Consider the following 24,032-nt stretch of genomic DNA (forward strand, 5'->3'; position numbering starts at 1 on the left):
GCTCTTTCTCTTCGGATACTTGCCCTGGGAACTCAGCCATCACGCTGTGAGGAAGCCCACAGCAGTCCATCCTAAGAGACCTCATGGAGAGGTCTGTATGAAATCCATCCTCCAGTCAGTATCAACCAGCAACCTGAGAGTGAAAAGCGTTCAGATGATTCCCGCTCTCAGCCTTTGAGTCTTCCAGTTGAGGCCCTATGCATAATGGAGCAGAGAAAAATCATCCCTGCTGTGATCTGTCTGAATTCCTGACCCACAGAATCTGTGAGCACATAAATGGTTGTTTTATACCACGATGCGGTGGGGGTAATTTGCAATGCAGGATAGCAACTGGAAGAGTATCAATATATCTATTTCAATCTGTTACACAGTGACATAATTAACAGTAACATTGTATGGTATTTGTATATCACAAATTTACTTAGTTATTCCTGTATTGATAGATACTTAGGTGGTTTGGAATTATTTTTTCCTACTATAAACAAGGCTGAAATAAATAAGCTTCTACATGTCTATTCATGCATGAATGTTAGTATTTCTATAAAAACCTATAAATGAGTTAATAAATACATGTAAGATATTTAGAACAGTATGCCTGGCACATAGTAACACATTTTATTATTGTTATTTTTATCACTATAGGTTGAACTTCTAGATGGAGGTGACAGTTTTTCTTTAACATCTTGGACTCTAACAATTGTATCTAACAGCTATGCTACAGTGTACCCCACTTTTTACAGAGTTTGGATTACAGCAAAAAGTTGCAAATATAATCAGTCACATAATTATATCCCTGAAAATGTCCCCCTGCTGCATACCTGACCAGCTCTACAATCAGATTATGAAAAACTTAATTTGTGTGCTGGTGAGTTACATACACTGCCTGCGTTCGTCTTGGAACAGATCTGCTGAAAATCATCAGTTTCGGACCAGAGCGGAGAGAGCGGAGCCATACGCTGAAGCGCGGGCTGCGGTTCTAGCCCTTCTGCACTCGCTCAGGCCGACCGCTTGGCGGAGAGAGTGGGGCAGAGGGTCAAGTACACCTCCTTACCGGTGATACACACCCTATCACAATTGGTACCACAAGCTCAGGAATGTGCTTCTGAGCTGTCGTCACTCTCCTCTACCATCTCGCTCTAACTCTTTCTCAGGTGTGCTTGCAGCTGCCCAGCACCTGTTAATCACATTTACCCACAACTTTGCTGGGCTGGGTGAAGAGGATAAAGAGAGGAAGAGGACCACCTATCCACCTTCTCTTGCCTCAAAGGAGCCAAGACTAGTTCAACTTAATTCACATGGCACACGACCAGGTTTCAACAGCCATTCCCATATTTTCGCAGCTCAAAGCTTTTAACTCTCTCTCATTTTCGATTTTCTCCCCTGCTTGGCTCCATTTTTAAGGGACTCAGGTAACCCGCCCCCGCCCCCACCCCGGTCCCATTAGGGCAAAAGTTAAACGTCGTACAGTTGAGGAAAAGCATTTTCCGAAGGCTTGCGTAAGGCCCGCTCAGCAGGCCCCGAGCGGGCGGGCTTCGCGGCAGCTCCGCGGGGGCGGCGGGCTGGGAACACGGACCGCCCGTCCGGCCCACCCCTCCCCGGCCGCGCGCGGCGAGCTCGGCGGGCACGGGAGGCCAAAGCCGAGGAGAGAGCACTGGGAGCGGGGCACTGCGAAGCCCCCGCAACCTCCCCGCTTCGCAGCCCCACAGCCCCGCCCGCTAGCACGCGGCCTCCCCCGAGGCCGGCAAGAGACACCTTCGTCCCCGCCCCCGCACAGGTCACCTCCCTCCACGCCCCTTTCCCTTGGCCCGGCAGCCGGCAGGCAGGGAAGTGTCGTAAAGCCCGGCCCAGGAAACTTTACCCGGGGTAACAGCCGGGGCGCTTTACGGCGACGGCGGCAGAGTGAGAGCCTCGGCGGCGGTGGAGGCGGCGGCGGCGGCGGTGGAGGCGGCTGAGGAGGAAGAGGAGTGGCGGCAGTGGCGGCGGGGACCTGTGCGGGGTGAGCCGCGCGGAGGGGACGAGGAGGGGCCGCGGGTGACAGGGCTGGCGGCTGGGCGCGGGCGGACGGGGACGGTGGCCGGCGGAGCGGCTGGGCGGCGCTGGAGAGCGGGGGGGCGCGGAACTGGGGGCCGCTCCAGAGGGACGGTTTCTGCCTTTGTTCCCCCCACCTCCGCCGCCCCGCCGCCCCTGCCCCGCGCTCGCCGGCCGCCTCTCATGGCCTCCCCTCTCGGTCTGTGTCGCCTCCAGGATGGCGGAGGTACCGCCTGGGCCTAGCAGCCTCCTCCCACCGCCGGCACCTCCGGCCTCGGCGGCCGAGCCCCGCTGCCCCTTCCCGGCGGGGGCCGCCCTCGCCTGCTGCAGCGAGGACGACGAGGACGACGAGGAGCACGAAGGCGGCGGCAGCCCGGCGGGCGGCGAGGCGGTGGCGGCGGCGGCCAAGGGGCGTCCGTGCCCCCGCTGCCCGCCGCCGCCGCAGGAGCAGCCGCAGCTCAACGGATTGATCAGCCCCGAACTGCGGCACCTCCGGGCGGCCGCCTCCCTCAAGAGCAAGGTTTTGAGCGCGGCGGAGGCGGCCACGACCGCGGCCGCCCCCGACGGGGGCCCCAGAGCGACTGCCACAAAAGGAGCCGGAGTACACTCGGGCGAGAGCCCCCCTCGCTGCCTCCCCAGCGGCGCAAGGACTGCGCTCCCCGTCCCGGCGGCGGCGGCGGCGAGCGATCCCGCGGCGGCCCGCAATGGACTGGCGGGGGGCGCCGAGCGGGAGGAGGACGACGAGCAGGTGCGGCTGCTGTCTTCGTCCCTGACCGCCGGCTGCAGTTTAAGAAGCCTCTCGGGCAGGGAGGCTGAGCCTGGGCAGGATCGGACGATACGTTATGTCCGATATGAATCCGAGCTACAAATGCCCGATATCATGAGACTGATCACCAAAGATCTGTCTGAACCCTACTCCATTTATACCTATAGATATTTTATCCACAACTGGCCACAGCTGTGCTTCTTGGTAAGTGGATGGAATGAAAAGAGGGTGAACCCAGCAGAGAGATCCAGGCCGTGCAGGGCAGGGAGTGTGAGGGCTGAGAGTGGCAGTGGATGTATCCTGCATTTCTTAGTACCTTATGATGTAAAGTGCGTGTACACACTCCTAGTTCTTTCATGAAATTGTTTTGAAGGTAAGACTTCCCGATCCGAGTTAACTTGATAACTGATGTAAATGCAACAAGCCTGTGTGATGCATGCTGGGGGTCTTGTATCCTGTTTGCATTAACTTATAATCATGTTTAACCATCTTTAATTACCCTCCCTCATCCTCGAAGCACTTTGCATTCATTTAATTTGAACATGGTTCTGTTGGAATACAGGCCTTATTAATCTCTCAATTACAGACATAATCAGGGAAGAGTGTATGCATAAGCATGTTTTGGTGAACATGATTGTCAGTAAACTTGCTGTGGCCACACTGGAGAATTAAATCTTACAAGCTTATGCCATAATTATGGAGATTGTTTCCTTTTACTTCAGCAGGACAGTTAACAGTTGTAGCCAGCCTGCTTTCTGGTGCTGGATTGCAGAAGGCACTACTAGCACTCCTGGTTGCTGAAAGACTCCTGAAACTTGAACAAAATACCCTTTTGTGGAATGTAGGAAATGAAGTGCGAAGTTGTTACTAATTTTATTTTTTTAAGAAACTGGTCATAGATATCCTAAATACTAGGAGTAACACTAGCTTGTGTGAAGTATAATTGAGAAAAAATTTTATATGTAAGCAAAAAAGACTTGGTTACCAAACAAGCTGAATGATTTTTTTTTTTTAATTTACATACTACTGGCAGTACCAATAGTTTCTTTCCAATAATATTGACCACTTTCAGTCTGTATCAAACCTTTCAATTAAATATTGACTGCAGGTGTATGCTTCGGATCATGTACTCAGAAGTGTGTTTCCACTGAATTTTACTGAAGAAAGGCAGCATGCTTTTAAGGAGTATTTTATGATATGTGAAGGAAAAGCCACTACCATTTTGTATTGTTTTAGCATTGACTTGGTTGCATTTAGTAATTCCCTGCAAGACGTTTTGACAATACTTTAGAAGTCTGACTTTGATTTCATAGCTTGGTGGTAATTTGAAAATATAACCTCAGTATTGTAGGTAATAGTAGTTCTGTTATTTTTCTGTGTTCACTTTGCTAAACTTCAATTTAGTATGTTTGTTTATACTGTGGGAACTATTTTATATTCTACAAAACTGCTCTTACAGTATTCTAATCATTGTATCAAAATAGAAGTTCTAAGTCATGTCTGTGTCAATGAATATGGGAAAATGATTTTATAGTTCTATTATAAATGTCATATCAAATGCCTTTGTAATTGCTAAAAATTGTAGATTGATTTAATTGTAAGCTAACCCACAAAAGCATACAATTGAGTCACACTTTAAATTGAAATAGTGTGTATATATATATATATTTCTGTTCATTCCAGAAAATAGTTGTGTATATATGATAGTCAGCTTTTGAGTTCTGATTTTACCTAGGCCTCGCAACTTGTCTGCCATTTTAGACTCTGATAAACTTAGTAAACTTTAGTTTTGGTTTTACGTAGACTTCTCCCAATTCACCAGCTAATTTGTACTTTAGCCCTTAATAGCCAGTTTAACATTCGATTCTGAATATCTAGAAATTGAAATATGCACAAGTGGTTCACCTATAAGATTTACTAGTGCAAGTGTGAATCTGGAGGTATTGAACATAAAACAACAATTAAACAAGCAGAGGCCATTTAGAACTGGGGCATTTATATTGGCATTTAAAAAATTTTGAATTTCCCGTAAGAACTAATTTAAAGAAATGTAAGTGTGTATGTTTATTTTAAATCATATCAGTTTATAATTTTATTTATTTATTTTTCCCCCAAAGCCCCAGTAGATAGTTGTATGTCATAGTTGCACATCCTTCTAGTTGCTGTACGTGGGGCGCGGCCTCAGCATGGCTGGACAAGCGGTATGTCGGTGTGCGCCCGGGATCCAAACGCGGGCCGCCAGCAGCAGAGCGTGCGCACTTAACCACTAAGCCATGGGGCCGGCCCTAAATCCTATCATTTTAGAACTGTAAAGGATCCTAGAGATAATCTAGCTCAACTTTATTATTTTTTTTAATGAAAAGAAATTAAGGACCAGAGTGACTTAAAATGTTTCAATCTCTAGCTATTTAGTGGCAGAGAGGTAAAATTTGATCCCAGGTCTCCTGGCTTTTCATTATGGAAACAAGTAAGAATCTGAAAAATGACACACCCTTGACCCGTTCAGCAAAGATCATTGTGTCACTAGGTTATGCTTCACCAAGGGACACCTGTCCTTACAAACATCAATCTCAAGAGATTAGAAACCACCAGAATGTTCCTGGTTTCCATGAGTAACCTGTAATGGATCAAATGGAATATATGAGGTTGAACCTTAGAAAATTGCCAATACTTAACCATATTTGACTAACAGGATGACAGTTTCTTATGATTCTTCCTAATAATTGTAACAGTACTATACAAATGGGAGGAACTGTCAATTACTCTGTACTTTACTAATTTATCTCTACCTCTTTTGAGTTCATGGTATTTTCAGTTGTTGGTGCTTTTTTGAACTTCTTAAGCTCATTACTACTGATCTACTATACTACTTCGCTTATTTGTTCTAAAGTTAACTTTCTGGCTTCCTCTGTTTTCCTATTTGTAGTGTTCTGGAATTTGGGAATCTCTATTTCACACAATTTATATTTTTCAAGTTTATAGATTGACAAGCAGTTGGCCTTGTAGAGTTAAGTCTTGATCTTGCCAGGAATTTTTCAGTTCACATCCTTGAAAAAAGAACACATTTAACAGCATGAGTTCCAAATGTATACGCAGAAGCTTTTATTTGGAATAATTGACAGGCAGTTTAGTTATTCTTGTAAGTGTATATTCATCAGCAATTTATCAGGAAAAAATACAGCATTGGCCTTCCTCACTACGAACATTTTATTTATTAAACAATGTACCTTATATTGGGCTTTTATTTTTAAATGATGGATACAACTGGACTTTTGCTCCTACAGATTCTTAATTAGGAAGAAATCAATCTGGTCCAAGAGTGAACTGATATAATACTTTGCTTATTACTTTCTTGGTCAAAGGACAAAGATTTGTTTGAAATTCCTATCCAATTTGAAAGTATTGTCCAGTTGTATTGTGTCTAGTGGTGTTAATTTTTTCCTCTTTTGGAGGGTTTATTAATTGTGAAGTGTAGCTGTCCTACAGTTTTGTGTCATAGATTTATGTAGATATCCATTTCCCCCAGCTTATGAGGTCAGGTCAAAAAACTTTTAATGTACCATTTGGTGTTGTACACAACCACACACATATATTTGAAGTGAGTAATTTTCAAATCAGAAAATGCTGTAAGGGTTGTTCAACCAAACAACTTTTGTGTATATTTCAGGTCTTAACTACAGAAAGAAATTTTGTTTTGAAAAGAATTTTGAATGAACCAGATTGATTTATTGTGAATGGAAATGTAAATAACCATTTTAGAGGTTTATTGGCCCAAAATAGTTTTGGATTGTGTGATAAAACAGAAATGAATTAGTTTGGATTGTTGAATTTAATATCCCTTCAAAAGGATTTTTCTGACCTAGTTTAGGTTTGCGTGAATTGGATTAGAATTATCTTGCCTAAAAGATTTCTCCACAGTTAAAAAAACAAAAAACTTTTAATCACTTTACAGAATGATGAACTAAAGTCACAACAAATTCAAGTTAAAGTAGATACTAAGTATAAATTGGGTTTTTCTTATTAATTTTTTTTAACTCATTCTGGTTTTTGTTGTTGAAATAGTTCTGAAAAGTTAATTTTGTTAAGAGAGAATTTGAAGTTTTGGTATTTTTTTAATGAGGGCTCTTTACAGCAAACATATTTCCGGCTGACACATTATTAAACAGTTGGAGCTATTGCCCTATTTATGTTTACCAGAATACAGTATTACTAGAACTTTTTGTCAGTGATGGAATTTTTGAAAAACATTGTCAATGACAACACTGGAAATCTTAATGAAAATAGGGCATGATGAGCACTTATTTAACATGTAACCTTTAACACTCTGGAAAGCTGTACATTTTTGTTAAAATAGCTCTGTAAAATCATATTAAAGCTTTTGTTTTAATATGAAGCTCTGACTTGGAGTTCTAGATATTCTATGAGCTTTATGACAATAACTCACACTGTCAGGAGTGTCCTAAAAATGAGACCATCATATATCTAGTCTTTGTAGTCCTTCAATAACAAAAACCCCTTGGATAGGATCTAAGGAATACCTTAGAAACTGTTTTTTTTTTTTGAAAGATCTAATCTATCTACTGTTCGGGTATAAATATTATGTCTTATATCTGTCTTTCACTAAAACTATTGTTATTTAAATTTATAGTACTCTGCTGATAAGCAAGTTTCACAATATTTTATCATATCCTAATGAATAGACTTTTTCTTAAAAAAAATATTTTCACGTATTTCCCCCTTCCCAAATCTTAAATACATAGGTCTTTATTGCAAATAATTATAAGCACCTCTTAGAAAGTACTTGAATGTTGACCTTGTAGAAATCTTGCTTTTTTTCCCCTAGGCTTTGCCAATAAGCATAAGAAATTCATGTTCTCAAGAATGTCGAAGATTTTAAAACTAGGACATTCGAAGAATTTCTGGGATTTAGGTTTCTGAAACTTCCGTGATTGCTCTCTTGCTAGAATTCTCGTTATCTCTTCCTCCCTCAAAAATGCTGACCAATTGTTGGTTGCTGTTTCCCTGGGTAATTGTGCAGGACCTGATGGCAACGTTATTCTTCATAACTGTTTGTTTATTTTTAAGGCCATGGTAGGGGAGGAGTGTGTAGGTGCCATCGTTTGCAAGTTGGATATGCACAAAAAGATGTTCCGCAGAGGTTATATAGCCATGTTAGCTGTGGATTCCAAATACAGGAGAAATGGCATTGGTAAGAAAAATATTATGTCACTAAAAGAATGCATGTTATTTTCATTTTTGTTTTTTGAAGGAAAAGATTTAAATGTAAATATGTAGAAATGAGCATGAAGCTAAGGGAAGAAAATTGATTGTTTTTGTTTCAAAACATTTTCGAAGTGCTCTTAAGATGAATTGTTTTATTAATTGTTTGAGAGGTTATCTTTCTAACAAGTAGCACGTGATTAGTTTTCACTTCCAAACGTTTTTTTTTGATCACATTCAAAATGCTTTACATTATACTAAGTACTGCAGTTTTTAATAGCATTATTAGGGCACTTGATCACAGCCCTCAAGCAGCTGTCTATACTTGGGTTAAGTAGACTTCAATCAAGGCAAAATTAGGGAGATGGTTAGTATTGTTTAGTCATCAAACATTATATTAGCAATTCAGGGAGGACCAGGAGAAAGGAGAATTGTTATTTACTATTCCCAGACTCATCTCTTTCCTGGGTCTACCTTGCCTGGTGTTTTCAGGTAATCTTGTACTCATGGTTTATAATGGTCATTAGAATCATCTGGATGGTTTAAAAACAAATGTGTAAGCTACTCCCCCTGAGAATCTTGTTTGTCCTGTTAGAAGTAGGGCTGAAGCTTCCCCAGGTGACTGTGATGTAAGCCTGGTTAAGAACCACTATCCTAGTGTCTATGACCTACTGGCAGTTTGTTCAAGATGGAGGATCAGGTAGACAAACACTTGTCTGAGCATGTCAAATTCTGGGATGTACTGAATGAAGCTAAGTATTCATGAAAGAAGATTTGATGCCTGTACCAGTATTTAATTACTAGCAGTTTTGTCACATGTAGGTTTTTTTTTTTAATCTTTGAGTGTTATTGTCCAATTTAAGATTGTTTCATACAATCTGAGATGTCATGAGAAATCATTATGAATAGGTTTACTTAATATATTAGGTTTAACAAACTTTTCTTATAGTGTTTACCACTAAGATTTTTAATGAATTGGACTTGTTATATAAGTCAAATTTGAGTCTTGGACGCATAAAAAAGAGCTGATAAGGACTCATGGCAAATGATAGGCAATTGTCTGGGTAGTTTAGAGGGCAGAAACCAGTGGCTGGAGGGTTGCATCCTGGCCCTCAGACGTATTTTGTTTGGCCCATGTAATTCGTGCTTGGTCGTGTTCATGGTTTGAAAATTAAGATATTTCTTATAAAATTTGGGTTTCTTTCTTCTCTTCAAATTTGGCAATTGTTTTCCCTTTATTGTACCAAATATATCTGACCCTAAACTAGGATACATTTTTCTAGACATTTAGAGACATACCATTGACCTAATTTGTGAGTGCTGGACTTTAGTGTGCCTAAGCTCACTGTAGGGTTTGTAGGAACCAGCTCAGTAGCTTGGGCCCACTCTGGGTCACAGCAGTTCTGGTGGGATCTTTGGCAAGATTGGCTCAAGAATCACGCAGTGAGTTCTGGCCAGCTCAAGGAGTTCCTGGGTTGCTCAGACCATACCATATCTTGCTTTTTTCTTTTTTTCCTTCAAACAGAATAGCACAAATTCTTGCTTGGAGCAAATAATTACACCTGAGAAAAAGGAATATATCAGGAGATCGGTCCTTCAAGAGGAAACTTACATTGCTATGTGTAGGTTCTGTTGGCCTCTCAGTTATAATCTAAATTTTTTCTCATTTAATTTGAGATAATCTGTGTATCTGCATTCAAGGTAGAACCCAGCATTTGACATTTCCGTGCTTATTATGAATATCATAATTTAGGTGTCTTTAAGAAACTAATCACATTTTTCATTCATTAATACTCAGATCTATATTCTAGGTACTAACTTGGTTAAGAAAGCTATATATGCCATGGTTGAAGGAGACTGTGATGAGGTAAGTTTTTCTAAATGTGTAAGACCTTGTATCCTGAGCAATTTCTCCTGGTTGTTTTTATAAATATCCTGTAATAAATTGTACTGCATATTTCATTGCAGACTATTATTATACAAATGCATCTTGTGCTGAAAATTATATACCATTTAAAAACACCTGAATTTTGACCTAGAACAAATTTTAAGATGATAATGGGAGCTAAAATTTGTTCTGTGACAAGATGTAAAGGTGAAATCTTAGACGTTTTCAGTAAATAATTGATATTCTGAGGATTTGTTATCAGTTAAGTCATTTAAGGTAGCTCTTATTACAAACCTTGTTGTAATTTACTTGCATATTAGCCTTAATTTCTCCCTAAATAACACTTCCTGTTTTTTTTTTTTTTTGACTATGGGCCAACTCAGCCCATATGAAGGACATTTCACACTTGAAAAAAGTCTCTCAGCATTAAGTAATGATAAGGCTTGAGGGAAGAAAAGACAACCACTTTTTAAATGTAGAGCTGTCTGTAGATTAACGTAAGAGCATCTTCTCTTTTTAGCTTGTTTGTAAGGCCTGACGGGCAGGTATAATTTCTTTGTATCTTACAGCACCATGTTTTACACATGGTGGGTGCTCAATAAATAATGATGATGGTTGGGAATGTTAAGATTTACCGTTATATTATGTGGAAGGGAATAAGTATAAACTAGGGAATTATAGATAGATGTCTTTAATATAGCCTTGATAACTAAGAAAGAGCAAGGTTGTGCTAGTAACTTTATGAGCAGTACGAGTGACAGTTGCCTTTATTGTCGGAGGGCAAGTGTGCCTTAGAGAGTTCTGAAAATACGTGAAATTAGGTACTTTTTTCCTCAGCAGACTGACAATAATAAGTAACTTGTTTTGGTTACTTTTTTTAAAAGTGGGATTTTTTGTTACAAAGTTTATACACTATCATTAACCATTATGTATGTGTGTATTTTGGGGTACAAAGTCCCTTCTTCCACCATGCTCACGCTCTTCAACTCTTCATCCTTCTTTCCACTTATAGCTACTGTTAATCTTTCAATATGCATCCTCCAATTTTCTAAGCACACCAGTATGCAAATGTGTAATACTTTTTTTATACAAATGAAATCATAATTATTATTGTTCAGTAATTACTTTTTCCACTTAACAATATCTCGTGAACACATTTCCCTGTTGGAATACAGAGATTTACCACAGAGTATTTTCACGTTCCTGTTCACATTATTTGTATTCTGACAGATCACACTAAACGGTGGTTGTATGAGAAGGCCTGCAGACATACTGGGCAGCACAGAGAAGTCAGCCTGGGATTTAAGGGTATTTAATTTTACTCCAAATAGGATAAGTCACACATGGTGAGGGGTCTCATATTGTTCACAGCTTTTAACATCAAAAAGTAAAAATTGTGGTGATCCTGGTCATCTACATGGCTGATAACTAAAATTTGTGGAAGAGAATTGGACTGGAAACATTCACGAGTATAAGTCTTTGTTTGGTCCATACCCACGTTGGCTTAGTCAGCTCATCAAGCAGGGAAGTCAGGCTTCAAAAAAAGGTTGCTTAACAGTTTGGAGAAATCTTTGGGATGGTAAGATCATGTTTTGATTCTCTACTGCTACTGAGTAGAGTGGTTTCCAGTGAAGAGCGGTGTTATGAGCGTGTTTCTTATGGTTATGCCTTTTCTGAGTTATCGCCACTACCTGGGAGACAGGCTGTGTGCTTTACATTAACTGATCAAATGTTTAAATAGTATTGGTTTTTCTTTGAAAGTTCTGAGTAATGATATGGAGATTTTGGTTATATTGTTTTAGTCTCAAAGTTAAATCCTAAATTAGTGATACATTTTATGGTAGAAATACTCTTTTCTTTGTGGGCCTAAAAGTCTAATTCTGATTCATTTTTCTTAATTTTGAAGCAATGAGTGTTAATCTTAACCTGAAATGGGGATAGTGCCATGAATTTATTCCTGTTGTATGGTTTTAAATGGATAGTTTTTGCAGTTTGAATAGTCTGCCTCTGGATTAGAGAACTCTTCTGTGGTTTAAAAAAATTATCTGTGTCCCACATTGTTCAGATAAAGTATTTGCTGTTTGAAGAGACAGAGAACTCTTGTTTACTCTTGATAAGGCTTTCACTCTCCCTTTCATTGAGTTTTAAACCATATAAGCAACAAACTCTTCTGTTGCCTTTTCCCTTCTAATTTTTGATACTAGTGTGTTTGTTGGTGCCACTTCCTTATATTACTGTTTCATCCCGTTTGGTCTGGTTTCTTCCCCGTCTGCTCAGTGTAACTACTTTCTCACTAATGTGTAGTATATATAGCACTAATGTGCTATATATACTCAGTAGCTTCTTGGTCCTCCTCTGCTTATTAAAATACTTCTCAGTCTTTAAGACACAATTCAAATATCAGCAACTCCTTTAAGTTTCCCTTAACTCTTCTGGACAGAATCATTCACACCCTCTGTGGTTTTCTTAACTTCCCTTTTTGTAATACTTTGCTTAAATATGCTTGTTCAGAGTCTGTGCCTTAGCCACTAAGGAGAGCAGAGATGCCTTTTTTTGTTTAACTGCTGTATTGTTAGTACTTAGTGTGGCATTTGTGATTGAGTACATGATTCATAAATATTTGTTGAATGATTAGTTCTGTGCTTCCAGCATCTTATCTGTATCTCGTTTTTTTTTTTTTTTAAAGCACTTTGGAATTTTGATTTGTATATTTAGTTAACTTGTCTTTCTCTCTGAGCTTTCTATAAGCTTTCTAGGAACAGCAATCGTCTTAGTTATTTTTGTACATAGTAAGATGAAAAAAATGTATCTGCAGAATTAACCAAATTATTAAAATACCTTTTGGTAAAAACAAAATTGTATGTAAAAATAGTCTTGTATAAAATTGTTTTGAGGAAAACTTTGAAATTATAATTCTCCAAGAATACAATGACCAATTATAAAACAACTAAGTGATTTTTACTTTCATTAAGTTAAGCCAACCTTCCTTTCTTTTAAAGTGTTAAGAAATTTTGGCAAATTATCAGAAAGACATTTGAGAAGGGTTTTAAATTACATTTTCTACATTTCTATTTCGATTGTATTGCGATTTTTTTATTCTTATAGAGATTTTTAAATCTATGAACCTATTAACGGAGGTACATTTGGAAATCTCTGTGTGAAGCCTTAACATGTACATCCGGTCTATTTTTACTTTCTATTCTGTTTGCAGAATTTAGCTGTGACCTTGAGTCATGTTTATATTGCTCTTGGTTGCCACTTGTCATTTTAAGATAAATTCAGAGTAAATTAAACCAAAGTTAGTAATCACAGAGTTGAAATGTAGATTATGTTTTTGCTCATATAATAATGATGTACTCTCCTGGTCTAATAGATGTTTTTATTTTGCCTTACTATGACTTTCTTAACTTTTTATATCAGAATTAGACATGTTAAAGCAGCGTAGCTAAAGTTCTTTTTCATTTTCTATATATTTGGAGCTGACTAAAAAGTTATAGCTTCAAAAAGGAAACAAGTGGATTCATTGCTTCATGCATAAGAAATGCATTACCCATACTGCTGATCTGACTTGAATTTGGTTACGCCCCCACATGCTCTGGCTGCCAAACCATGTAATGACTACTAGGACAAGCATCTCGGGTTCTTGTTTTACGTTAGGAGAAGTAATAAGAAAAATGCGTACAAATAGCATGAGTGAGTTTTCTAAAATGTAATTTTTAAAGTAGGATTTGTGTACCTAAAATAATGAACCCACATGGTGGCCATTTGCTTTTATTGTACGTTTTTCTGAAATAAATTAGAATGGGGCAGGTGATTGATCAGCATGAGGAACAGTGCTTTACTTTTTAGGCTGTAGATGTCCTTGAAATCTTCATCTCTGGAAATTTAAATTTCAAAATTTTTTTTAGATTTAAGGTATGATTACCATGATATTAACACTCAGAACTAACACTCAGAACTAACTCAAATATGATGAGAATACACTGGAATCAGAATTTCTTAATGGAATTTAAGTGTGTAGTATGTGACCTTAAAACATTTTTAGTTGACCAACATCTTTCCATTTCCCCCTCCCCCAGCCCCTGGCAACCACAATTCTACTCTCTGCTTCTATAAGTTTGTTTTAGTTTCTACATGTAAGTGAGATCATGCAGTGTTTGTCTGTGTCTGACGTATTTCACTTAGTATAATGTCTTCCAGGTTCATCCATGTGTTGTAACAATGGCAGGATTTCTTTTTTTAAGGCTGAAAAATATTCCATCATATATATATATATATATATATATATATATATGCATGCCACTTTTTCTTTATCCATTCATTGTTGGTGGACAATTAGGTTGTTTCCATGTCTTGGCTATTGTGATAATGCTGCAGTGAACATGGGGGTGCAGGTACCTCTTTGAGATCCTGATTTCAGTTCCTTTGGATGTATACCCAGAAGTGGTATTGCTGGATCATATGATATTTCTACTTTTAATTTTTTGAGGAACCTCCATACTGTTTTCCATAGCAGCTGTACCAATTTACATTCCCACCAACAGTGGCCTACTTTATTTAAATAACCAGTAATAAACCTGTTAACATATTAACAAAATAACATACATTTCATGATAATGTACAAGATGACTTATAAGCTTTTTGTATTTAATAATTTATGTTTAACATTTTTAGTTCCACTGGAAACATATTTTGCTTATGAGACACAAGCTGCAAGGTTAAGAACAGAGTAAAATAAAGTTATTTAAGCAGTAAGAATTTTTGGTTGAGTAGTTTGGCCTAATTAAAGAACTGGATATGAGAAGCCTGGGTTTTAGATCCATGTTCTGTCACTTAGTATAGTTGTGTGATTGTAGGCAAGTCATTTAACTTTTTATAAATCTGCCGCTTTGTCTCTGCAATGTGATGGTAATTCTGATCTTAAACGGATGTTATGAAGAGCAATAAAGTTGTTAATTCAGCAGTATCAGTGTATGGCCTGTGAGGTGTCAGAAAACGAACTAGTGCTTGGGTTCTAGCAGTTAACAAGCCTGCCCTCCCTCCAGGAGCTTCCAGCCTACAATATTAATAAAGGCTTTCTAAACAGTAATGGTTTGGCTTATCATGACAATGGTTTGTTGCTAAGAGAATCCATGAAACTTCACTGTAATCTTTTTTCTCTAAGTAGAATTCAACTTTGCCAAGTTTCTTCAGGACCAAAATAACCTCATTATCCTTTGGCTTCCTATGTAATACTCCCATGATGTGGACTAAAAGAATAGTTTAATAGTGAATTTCCAGTATAAACTCAGATTCTCTTTTAATATAGCTATAAGAATTTAAATGAATAAGTATTAAAAAGTAGTTACTTTTTTCTGACATTTTCTATTATGTCAAATAATACATGATCTCTTTGTTTAGAAAATGTGAGCATGCCAAGAGAATCTTTTTAGTTTAAGATTAGCCCTTTGGGTAATTTTTTTCTATGTAATTGGGCACACTTTTGTTTGTTGTTAGGATGCCAACAAACCTGAATTCAACTCTTACCACACCTTAAGTGTGTATTTATGTAGCTGTAATTAGCCGCAGATTTGTTTTGAGTATTTTAGATTGGCAAATATTAATGAACATGGACTTAGATCGCCTTCGTTGCGTTGTAAATAGGATAGATCTCTCATTTGTTGCTTTGTTTTACTCTGGGAAGCAATTGGGGAGGTACAGAAAAGTGGATACTATTGAGCTCTGGTTCAGATTTGGAGTCCGGTCTGTTCTTGTGCTATTGGTGTCCTTGATTTTCATTCATTTGTAGACTGGAGATAATCATATCTATTTCATAGGGTTACTGTGAAAATCACATAATGACATGCATGTGAAATGCTTTACATAGCATTTAGTAAGCCTTCAATATATAGTAGCTATTTTTTTAAACTGTTGCATTCCTTATTTCTGTGAAATCAGTTTCAAGTTTTGAGTTGTTGCTGCTTTATTGCTTCTCATATTATTTGTTTTAATTTAACATTTTAGCTGTAATTAGGTGCTGGCCTAAAACAGAATTCTAGGAATTACCCAAGAGAATTATTCAAAACTGAAAACCTATATTGACCAGACTGGAGTCTTCCAGATGGCAGGATAGCATACATTATTAAAAATTAAATTCCATTTTTTTAAGAGCAAAGAGAAATCGTTGACTTTTTATTCTTATCTTAAACCAGTTTGTTTGCTATCTCACTATTGTTTAAGGCCTTCCTAGGAACATTTTCCTTTGTTCCTGAACTATTAATTACTTGTTTTTAGATCTTTCAAAAGTTTGGATTTAGTATGTGATTTGCTTTTGTGAGTTAATTGCATAGGTAGTTGCCTTAAGATGATGCTTTCTCTTTAAGTACTCTGGTCGTTTAAAAGCTTGGCAATACTTTTGTTTAATGTATGTAATATAATAAAAGGTGCTAACAACGTATATAATTAACAAATATTGAAGAGCCTTCTGTGTGTCAGACAGTGTGTTTGGTGCAGAGGAAAGAGCTGTGAAGGAGATACCCATTGATCTCTGCCTTTGTTGGGCTCACCAGCTAGGAGAGATGACAAACTCATCAAATATTGAATGAGAGTGCAGGTGAATGAGGAGCAGTGTAGAGTGCTGCTGGGTAGTATGAAAGGAAAGGGATACTCCACCCAGTCTGGAAGTGACAAGCTAAGGCCAAAATGCATGCAAAATGAATGTAGTCCCCTGACCAGTAGCATTAGCATCACTTGGCATTTTTTAAAAAATGCAGATTCTTGGGCCTACCCCAAACCTATTTAGAAACTTTGTGGGGGGGCTCAGCAATGGATTTTAACAAGCCCTCCAGGTACACTAAAGTTTGGGTACCTTTGGTCTAGGTTTGGCAAACTTTCTCTGCAAAGGGCCAGATAGTAAATATTTTAGGCTTTGTGGACCATAGGTCTCTGGTGCAGTGGCTCAAGTTGGTTTTTGTATTGAGAAAGCAGCCATAGATACCATGTAAACAAATGGGTATGGTTGTGTTTCAATAAAACTTTATTTTCAAAAACAGACAATAGGCACATTTGGCCAAAGAGCTGTAGTTTGCAGGCTCTGGTCTAGACTCCAGACCAATATGGTAGTTGTCGCCAGGATAAATGATGACAAATTAATAAAAATAATAGAAGTTGGAAGTCAATCTGAATAGTTTCAAGTACTGGTTTATTTTCTTAAACGTATGATAGTTGATTTTTTTCTTCATCTTTTTGTCACACTACTTTTCTCCACAGGGAAATAATTCGTTTTAGTATAAAACATATATGCTCATTGCTAAAAATTCCAAGCATTACAAAAATCAGTTAGAACAGAAAATGTCCCCAGTGTTCCCACCCGCCTTGCCCCGAGATAATTATTATTACAATTTTGATGACTGTTTTTCTGAGTTCTTTCTGTACATCCTTAATACTTATTGTTTCCAGCATCAATTTTTAAACAAATGTGGAATGTTTTTCTTAAGTATTTGATCTGATTATTTTATAAGTGATTTGTCAAATTATGAAATTATAAATTAGTTTAAAGTATATAAAATTGTAATTTAGTTTTCTCTTATTTTTTTGAAGGTTGTTTTGGAAACAGAAATAACGAATAAGTCTGCTTTGAAACTTTATGAAAATCTTGGTTTTGTTCGAGATAAGAGGCTGTTCAGATACTATTTAAATGGAGTCGATGCACTGCGACTTAAATTGTGGCTACGTTGAGAAACTGACATCAAGGAACAGCTGTCCAACCACGCAGAATTGACCTTTGCATGCAATGCAATTTGTACAGAATTGCTTTGCAGGTGGATTTAGTAATTTCCATGCAACTCTTATCTGTCAGTGTCTCATTGAGTGTCGCACAATATTTGTTGCACTTTGGCATGGCACATTTGTTCTGAATTAAAAGAGATTGTTTTAAACTTAAAGAGTTCTTTTGGTACCAACAAAATGTGCCAGTTGATAGCCAAGATTTGTTTGTTCATTTGCAAAGTCTGCTGACAATGTTATTTACATAGTGATTATTTTATCACAGAACCAGTAAGTAAGTGGAACATGATTTTTGTTCCTTAAAGCCAACGTAGATTGTAAAATTCTCTAAGTATGCTAACATTTCACATGAAACCTGCCATAGTTTTCTGAAGGGGATGAGGGAAAGCTTCAATTTTAGGTTTTATTTTTCCAATATTAAATTTTCCATTCTTGAGTATTGGTACCTCAGTGATTAGTGAATGAATAAGATGTTATGTAGGGTTGGGTGTGTCTTACAATGAGTAAAGATAACAATTAAATTGCGTCTGCCAGTGCCTGTGTAGATAAGTATATTTGTCTTCATCTCTAGTTTTTGAATGCATGCTGTCTTTTCCTTTTCTTTAAGGCCTTTGCAAGCAAACTTTTGTTTTTATTTAAATTCTAAATTTGATAATAAATTATTTCAGATTTTTATAATTTGGATACTTTTTCCAGGTGAGTGACAGAATGGTTTACTTTAGAAGTCCCTTCTTTCCTTACAGTAAGAAGTTGAATCTACTTGGAAAATCTTTGAGAAATGGCTCAAAAGGGGTGAGAAAAGTTGATGGAGCCGGGAATTGCTGGGTTTTGGATGCACTTTTTTTTTGTGAGGGAATTTTTGGGAAAGAATAGAAAATTAATGTAAATTGGTATGATTTTATTTAATCAGAATTATTGCTAAGCTGTGAAGAACAGCTTTTACAAAGTAGTTGGACCTTTTTTCCCCACTTGATTTGGATTCACATTGCTTCCATTTCTTAAAATGTTTCACTTTTGGTTCTTGGTCTTGGAAATAAATTTCAAGATGTATTCTATCCATCTTAAACTGATTTTATTTTCTTTTCACTTATTTGAGCAAATTCTTGGGGGAGCTTTGCTTAGTTCCCAGAAAAACAAAAAGGAGAAATGGAAATTTTTTTAGGAATAAGTTCTATGGGTTTTCTTAATTGCCATCACCATGTTCATTAGTTACATTGTGTTTTGGCCAATCTGTGCAATGTAATAAATTTTAAAGTCAATTGCTTTCAGTTGAGTCAGGAAGCCTGTGATGGATAATTTATTTAACTGGAAAACCTAGGTACCCATAAAAAAAAAATTCATTCTCTGTGAAAAATGTTTTGTAGGAATCTATGTGATGTTTTCTTTAATTTGGATATGCTTTACTTCTGCTCTAGGATTTGGTTTGAAATTTATTTTATGGCTATAATTACTGTATTTTAAAAAACCCTACCTCCATTAACAGTTGGTAAAAGCCCCCTTTCAGGAAAGTTTGTTGCCTTTTTTTTTTTCTTTTTTTAAAGGAAAGCTGCTCCTTGCTCAGTGTAGTGTCTTGAAAGTGAACGTGGTAACAAGTACCTTCAAAATAAAGATATACAAATTTGGTGAAAATAAAATCTTCCTGCTGGTGGGATCATTTATATTTATAGTTCCTTATTTTTAAAGAAAACTTTTTCTTTTCATTTTATATTGCTCTTAAAAGTTTAATGGGCAGAATACTGGTTACATTAAAAATATGATGACCACACAATATTCAGCATGATATTCAGTATGTTTTTGGTCAAACTTCATTTGGGCTTTAGCATTTAGAGGAATACCAGTCATAGTGATGCTTCAGTTATTTTTAATATGGAGGGAACCGAACTAAATAAAACAGTTCAGTACTTACGTTATCAAATTTTATGTCACCACTTTATAGTTGACTTGCTGGTTCATAGGTAATGATTGTTGATGAACATTCATTTGCTTGACTCATTAATGGGGACAAGTTCTAAAGTAGATACATGCTAGATTTGCAGTTCAACCATTATGTTTTTGGCAGGTTGTCAATGAAACCATCACTACTGACCTCTTCCCCCAAATTGACCAAGTTTTGCTGAATCTACTGGGTGTTTGTAAACATGACCTTACCCATGTGACTAAAAAGTCAAATAGTTGCTGTATTGTTCAGCTGGAATGTGTTGAATATCATTGTCTACCTTATGTCTTTAATTGGGTATGCAAAATTTTAATCTCGAGCATGATAACCCAGCACCAAAATTGTCTCTGTTCTAGTTGAAGGAGCATCAGACATTAATTTATATTTTGATATTGGGCTTTCATTTTTCTTATATAATCTTAAAACAATTCCATTTAAAATTGATAGAGTAGGTTCACTTGGCTAAAACTGAGCAAAATTGGTGCAACTTTCTTTTAATGGGGTGCTGCCTCTTTAAGACTGACTGTACTATCCACTGACACTGGTTTGGCAGTGGTACTGCTGAACATTTTTATACATGCTACCATGAAGCTATATATGTTAGTATTGATGAAGCTAACGGGTATACTACCATTTTTGATCTTTGGGCTGATTCCCTTACGTTAGGATGAAACTACTCTAGAGAAGTCCACAGGTCAAAAACCAGACAGTAGTTGTTGAAGTTGAAGCCAGCAAAATAAAAAAAGAAAAAAAATTACTATTAAAAAATTGGTTTTAATATTTTCTGCCTCTTCCCCAGATTACCCTCCCTACTTGGCTTGACAAATCTATGTAAAGGAGTTTGTCTGTCACATTTTAACTTTACCTTGCCCTGTGTTATAGTATTGGCTGACATATGTAAGACTGGATGTGTATATTTATTATGGTGTCTAAAAATCATGAAGTTCATCACTTTCCAGGAGCATAGATAAAAGGAAATTGGTAGTGCATCAGAGTTCTTTTTCAGTGCACCATGACATCACTAAATGAGTGCTATAATGTTACAGGGCTTTCAGGTTTGTAAAAACATAACCATAAATTATATTGACGTCAGATATGAGTTGAGTATCTATAAAATATCACGTGTATCTCAAAATATTGGACTGCTGTTTGATGACTGGATATTGCTGCATAATTTTCTTCTATTGTCCCGTATCCTTTTGGAGAGAGAGATTTAATGGGATTTGAAATGTGCAAGCTGTCTAAATAAGATGCAGTCAAATAAAGTATGGTTAAGTTGTGTTTGCATTTTTCTTTTAGATACAGCTGTGTGCATTTTATGATTGAGTTGTTTTACTTATACCCATTAAGAAAAAAACCAAGCAATCTATCTCTTCCCCAGTTCCTGCCTCCCATCCAAGAGTTATTTGGAAGAAGTGATATGTATGCAGTTGTTGTCTCTCTACTTTGTGTTCTGGCAAAGTAAATTTGAAAATAACAACATGAACTCGATTTCCCTAAAAGTAGTCAAAGTTAGTCAACTCATGTGTCACATGTCAATACAAATGAGAGCATTTTTTGCATGCATTAAACCAAAACTTTGTCCTTGTTCCATAGCAATTTATTTCTAAGACAGTTTTTAATTTACTATTTTTTGTACTTAAGTAATGTTTTTTTCCCCTTCCTAAGACACCAAAGCAAAATAGAGCAATATCTAACGGGTTTTTTCTCCATTCTTATGAGAAGCTTTAAATGGTAGTTACGCATGCTTTCGTATTTCAAGATTTATGGATACTAGTGGAAGGAAGAGATCTGTTTTAGTCATATGGCTGCTAAATTACTTTTATGCATGCCAAATCTTCACTTTGTTCTTTTATAGTCATGTTGTCAATTTTCTGAGTTCCTGTTTTCCCTGGGCCTTAATATGGGACTCTGAATATTTCATAAATTGTCTAAGGACCACAAAATTGATACTATTCTTTCACACCTATGAACAGAGATCAGTATTAACCTGTAGCCCAGAGATAGTGGTATTTTTAAAAAGCGAGTGAAAAGTCTCAAGAGCATATAGCATGCTGCACTTTCTTCAGATCATTGCTGTCCAGTTGCACTCTTTATGATGACAGAAATGTTCTTTATGCTCTCCAATGTGGTAGCCAATAGTCACATGTAGCTACTGAGTCCCTGAAGGGAGGCTAGTATGATTTGAAGAAGTGGATTTTTAATTTTATTGAAATTTAAATAGCCACATGGTTAGTGGCTACTGTATTGGACAGCATACCTTTAGATAATATTTAAGCAGTAATAACTGAGGAAAGCATTTTTTGAATAGGATTTTTTAGATCATGCTATCTCATTTATTGGAATATGAAATAGAAGGATCACAATTAAAAATTAACCTCTGAGCAAAAGAGGGTAGCTGCACTGTTTATATTGACAATTTCATTGTCACCACAGTGTCTGACACCACCTTTCCCTGCCCCGGTTGTGTGGTAGCACTTCTGAAAAAAGCAGCCCTCTTTGTTTTTATTATTTGGAAGTTCTTTGGATTGCAGAGATGCACAGATTCAAGTGCCAAAAATTGCTTTCTGATGAGACTGTCATATCTTTTTAGCATTAAAACATTTTACATAGTTAAGCCTAATAATTTCTTATTTTAGATGAATTTGAAATCATTTCACCTCTCAATGAGATTGGTCACTTTTCATTTTACCAGTGGTCAAAGTGGAACATGGAGGTATATTCTTGACTCATTTTTTTTTTTTTTTCCTGATTTTGGAAGATCATTAATGCTGATACAAGGGCAGGTGTTTTTGTTGCTGAGAGAACCAGACTAATTTTGCTGTGTTCTCTGGCCATGGTGTGTCATCCATGATTCTAGCTGGATTTTGTAAGGGTTAATCCGTCAGAAGGGCAAGAGTGGGGATGGGAAACACCCGGCCAAAGAAGTGCCAGGGTCAGTACAGCCAGTTAGCACTGCTGGGGAAAGGCTCCAAGCCCCGGTTGTCTTGATAGCAATCAGTGTTGAATCCTCACATGAAAAAGACCTAGGAATAACAAAGACCACCGAAGTGCCAAAATCTATTTTCTACTACTTAAAAAAATGTAAACAATACAGAGGTTATAATGTAACATTTTTATAATGTTAAGAAATAAACTCATTTTCAGTTATGGTGGATTTTCATGACTACCTCTTTGCTGTATGAATATATCTCAATTTTCTAATACCTCAGTTTCCTGAGAATCTGTATGTACGTTTTTGTAAATAAAATAACATATGCTAGGGGAAGGACCTGGCTTTTGAAGAAATTGTATAAAGACATTTGTTACTGAATTTGTTACACACTGAATCGCTTTGAAATTTCTTGAAAACCTTTTATAGCCTTTTCTAGTCCCCCTGACTGACGTGTTTTTTAGTAAACACTCATTTAGTGAGATTTGCTCCAGGAAGCGTGTACTCTCATTTGTTCGTTCACAACTGCAAAGATTTGTGTGTCTCCTGTGTTTTCCTTTCATGCCCAAGAAACTCACCCTTTTTAAAAGCCAGCAGGTTGCACGAACTGAAAAAAAATTTGCTCTTAAGTAGGCATTCTCAAGAAGTTTTGTTTCCTGAGATTTAAATATTTTCCAGAGGAAAATGTCTTCAGCTTTTCAGTTAAAGCCAATAGTAAGAATTTATAAAAAATGCATGTGTTTTTAGGAATGCGCTAGTTCCATTAAGGAAACAATATTGACAATTTTAAGGAACTGTGCTACATTAAAATCCACAATTGCATGAAGCTTTTTAAAGCTGATATGAAGTAATCGCTAAATTTTATGTCTGTGAACTACTCAGGATTCAATGCCCTAACATAGAGGATTGATTAGTATCATCTTTAGGGCCAGATTTCCCATAATTGTACATGGCTATTGATAATTTTAAGGGGGGCTGAACCTACTGCCTTAAAGCTAAACCTGCTGCCTTTAAACTTTGCTACCTCTCTCCTGCAATTGTGGCTGTAAACAGTGATTCTGCACAGTCAGCTAGCATTTTGATTTTATTATGAATGCAAATAAAATTTGTAAGTCAAAGTATTGACTTAACTAGGTAAATGTAAACTGATTTCAACGTTCTCTTTGGCCAAGTCTTGATAGCTTATGATAATTTGCAAATGAAGTACATCATTATGGATGTGAGCATTGTGTTTTGAGTTATTGTGGGAATAATTATTTTCTTTGTACTTATAATGAACATTCAAAGTGTTTATTTCCATCCTGATGATACTGGGCAAGTTGCTTAACCTCTCTGAGCCTTTAGTGATAACTACCCTATAAGCTTATTGTGAAGAATAAATGAGATAATTTGTGTAAATCACCTTAACAATCCCTGGTAGCCTAGTACATAGTAAATAATAAATGATAACTATTATTAATATATATAACATAGTATATAATAATTTTGTATTTTGGTA

At 37.2% G+C, this 24,032-nt stretch overlaps 1 protein-coding gene across 1 annotated transcript; it reads left to right on the forward strand.

The window, feature by feature from the left end:
* The first annotated feature begins 1,910 nt into the window (after positions 1-1,910).
* Positions 1,911-20,904, forward strand: NAA30 (N-alpha-acetyltransferase 30, NatC catalytic subunit). The gene is made up of 5 exons (XM_058567007.1): positions 1,911-1,996; positions 2,245-2,998; positions 7,880-8,003; positions 9,826-9,881; positions 17,481-20,904. The coding sequence occupies exons 2-5, from the start codon at positions 2,246-2,248 to the stop codon at positions 17,616-17,618; spliced, it is 1,071 nt and encodes a 356-aa protein (XP_058422990.1). The 5' UTR covers positions 1,911-1,996; position 2,245; the 3' UTR covers positions 17,619-20,904.
* The last annotated feature ends 3,128 nt before the right edge of the window (positions 20,905-24,032 follow it).

The sequence above is a fragment of the Diceros bicornis genome, chromosome 24 (assembly GCF_020826845.1).
Source record: "Diceros bicornis minor isolate mBicDic1 chromosome 24, mDicBic1.mat.cur, whole genome shotgun sequence".
Classification (NCBI taxonomy): domain Eukaryota; kingdom Metazoa; phylum Chordata; class Mammalia; order Perissodactyla; family Rhinocerotidae; genus Diceros; species Diceros bicornis.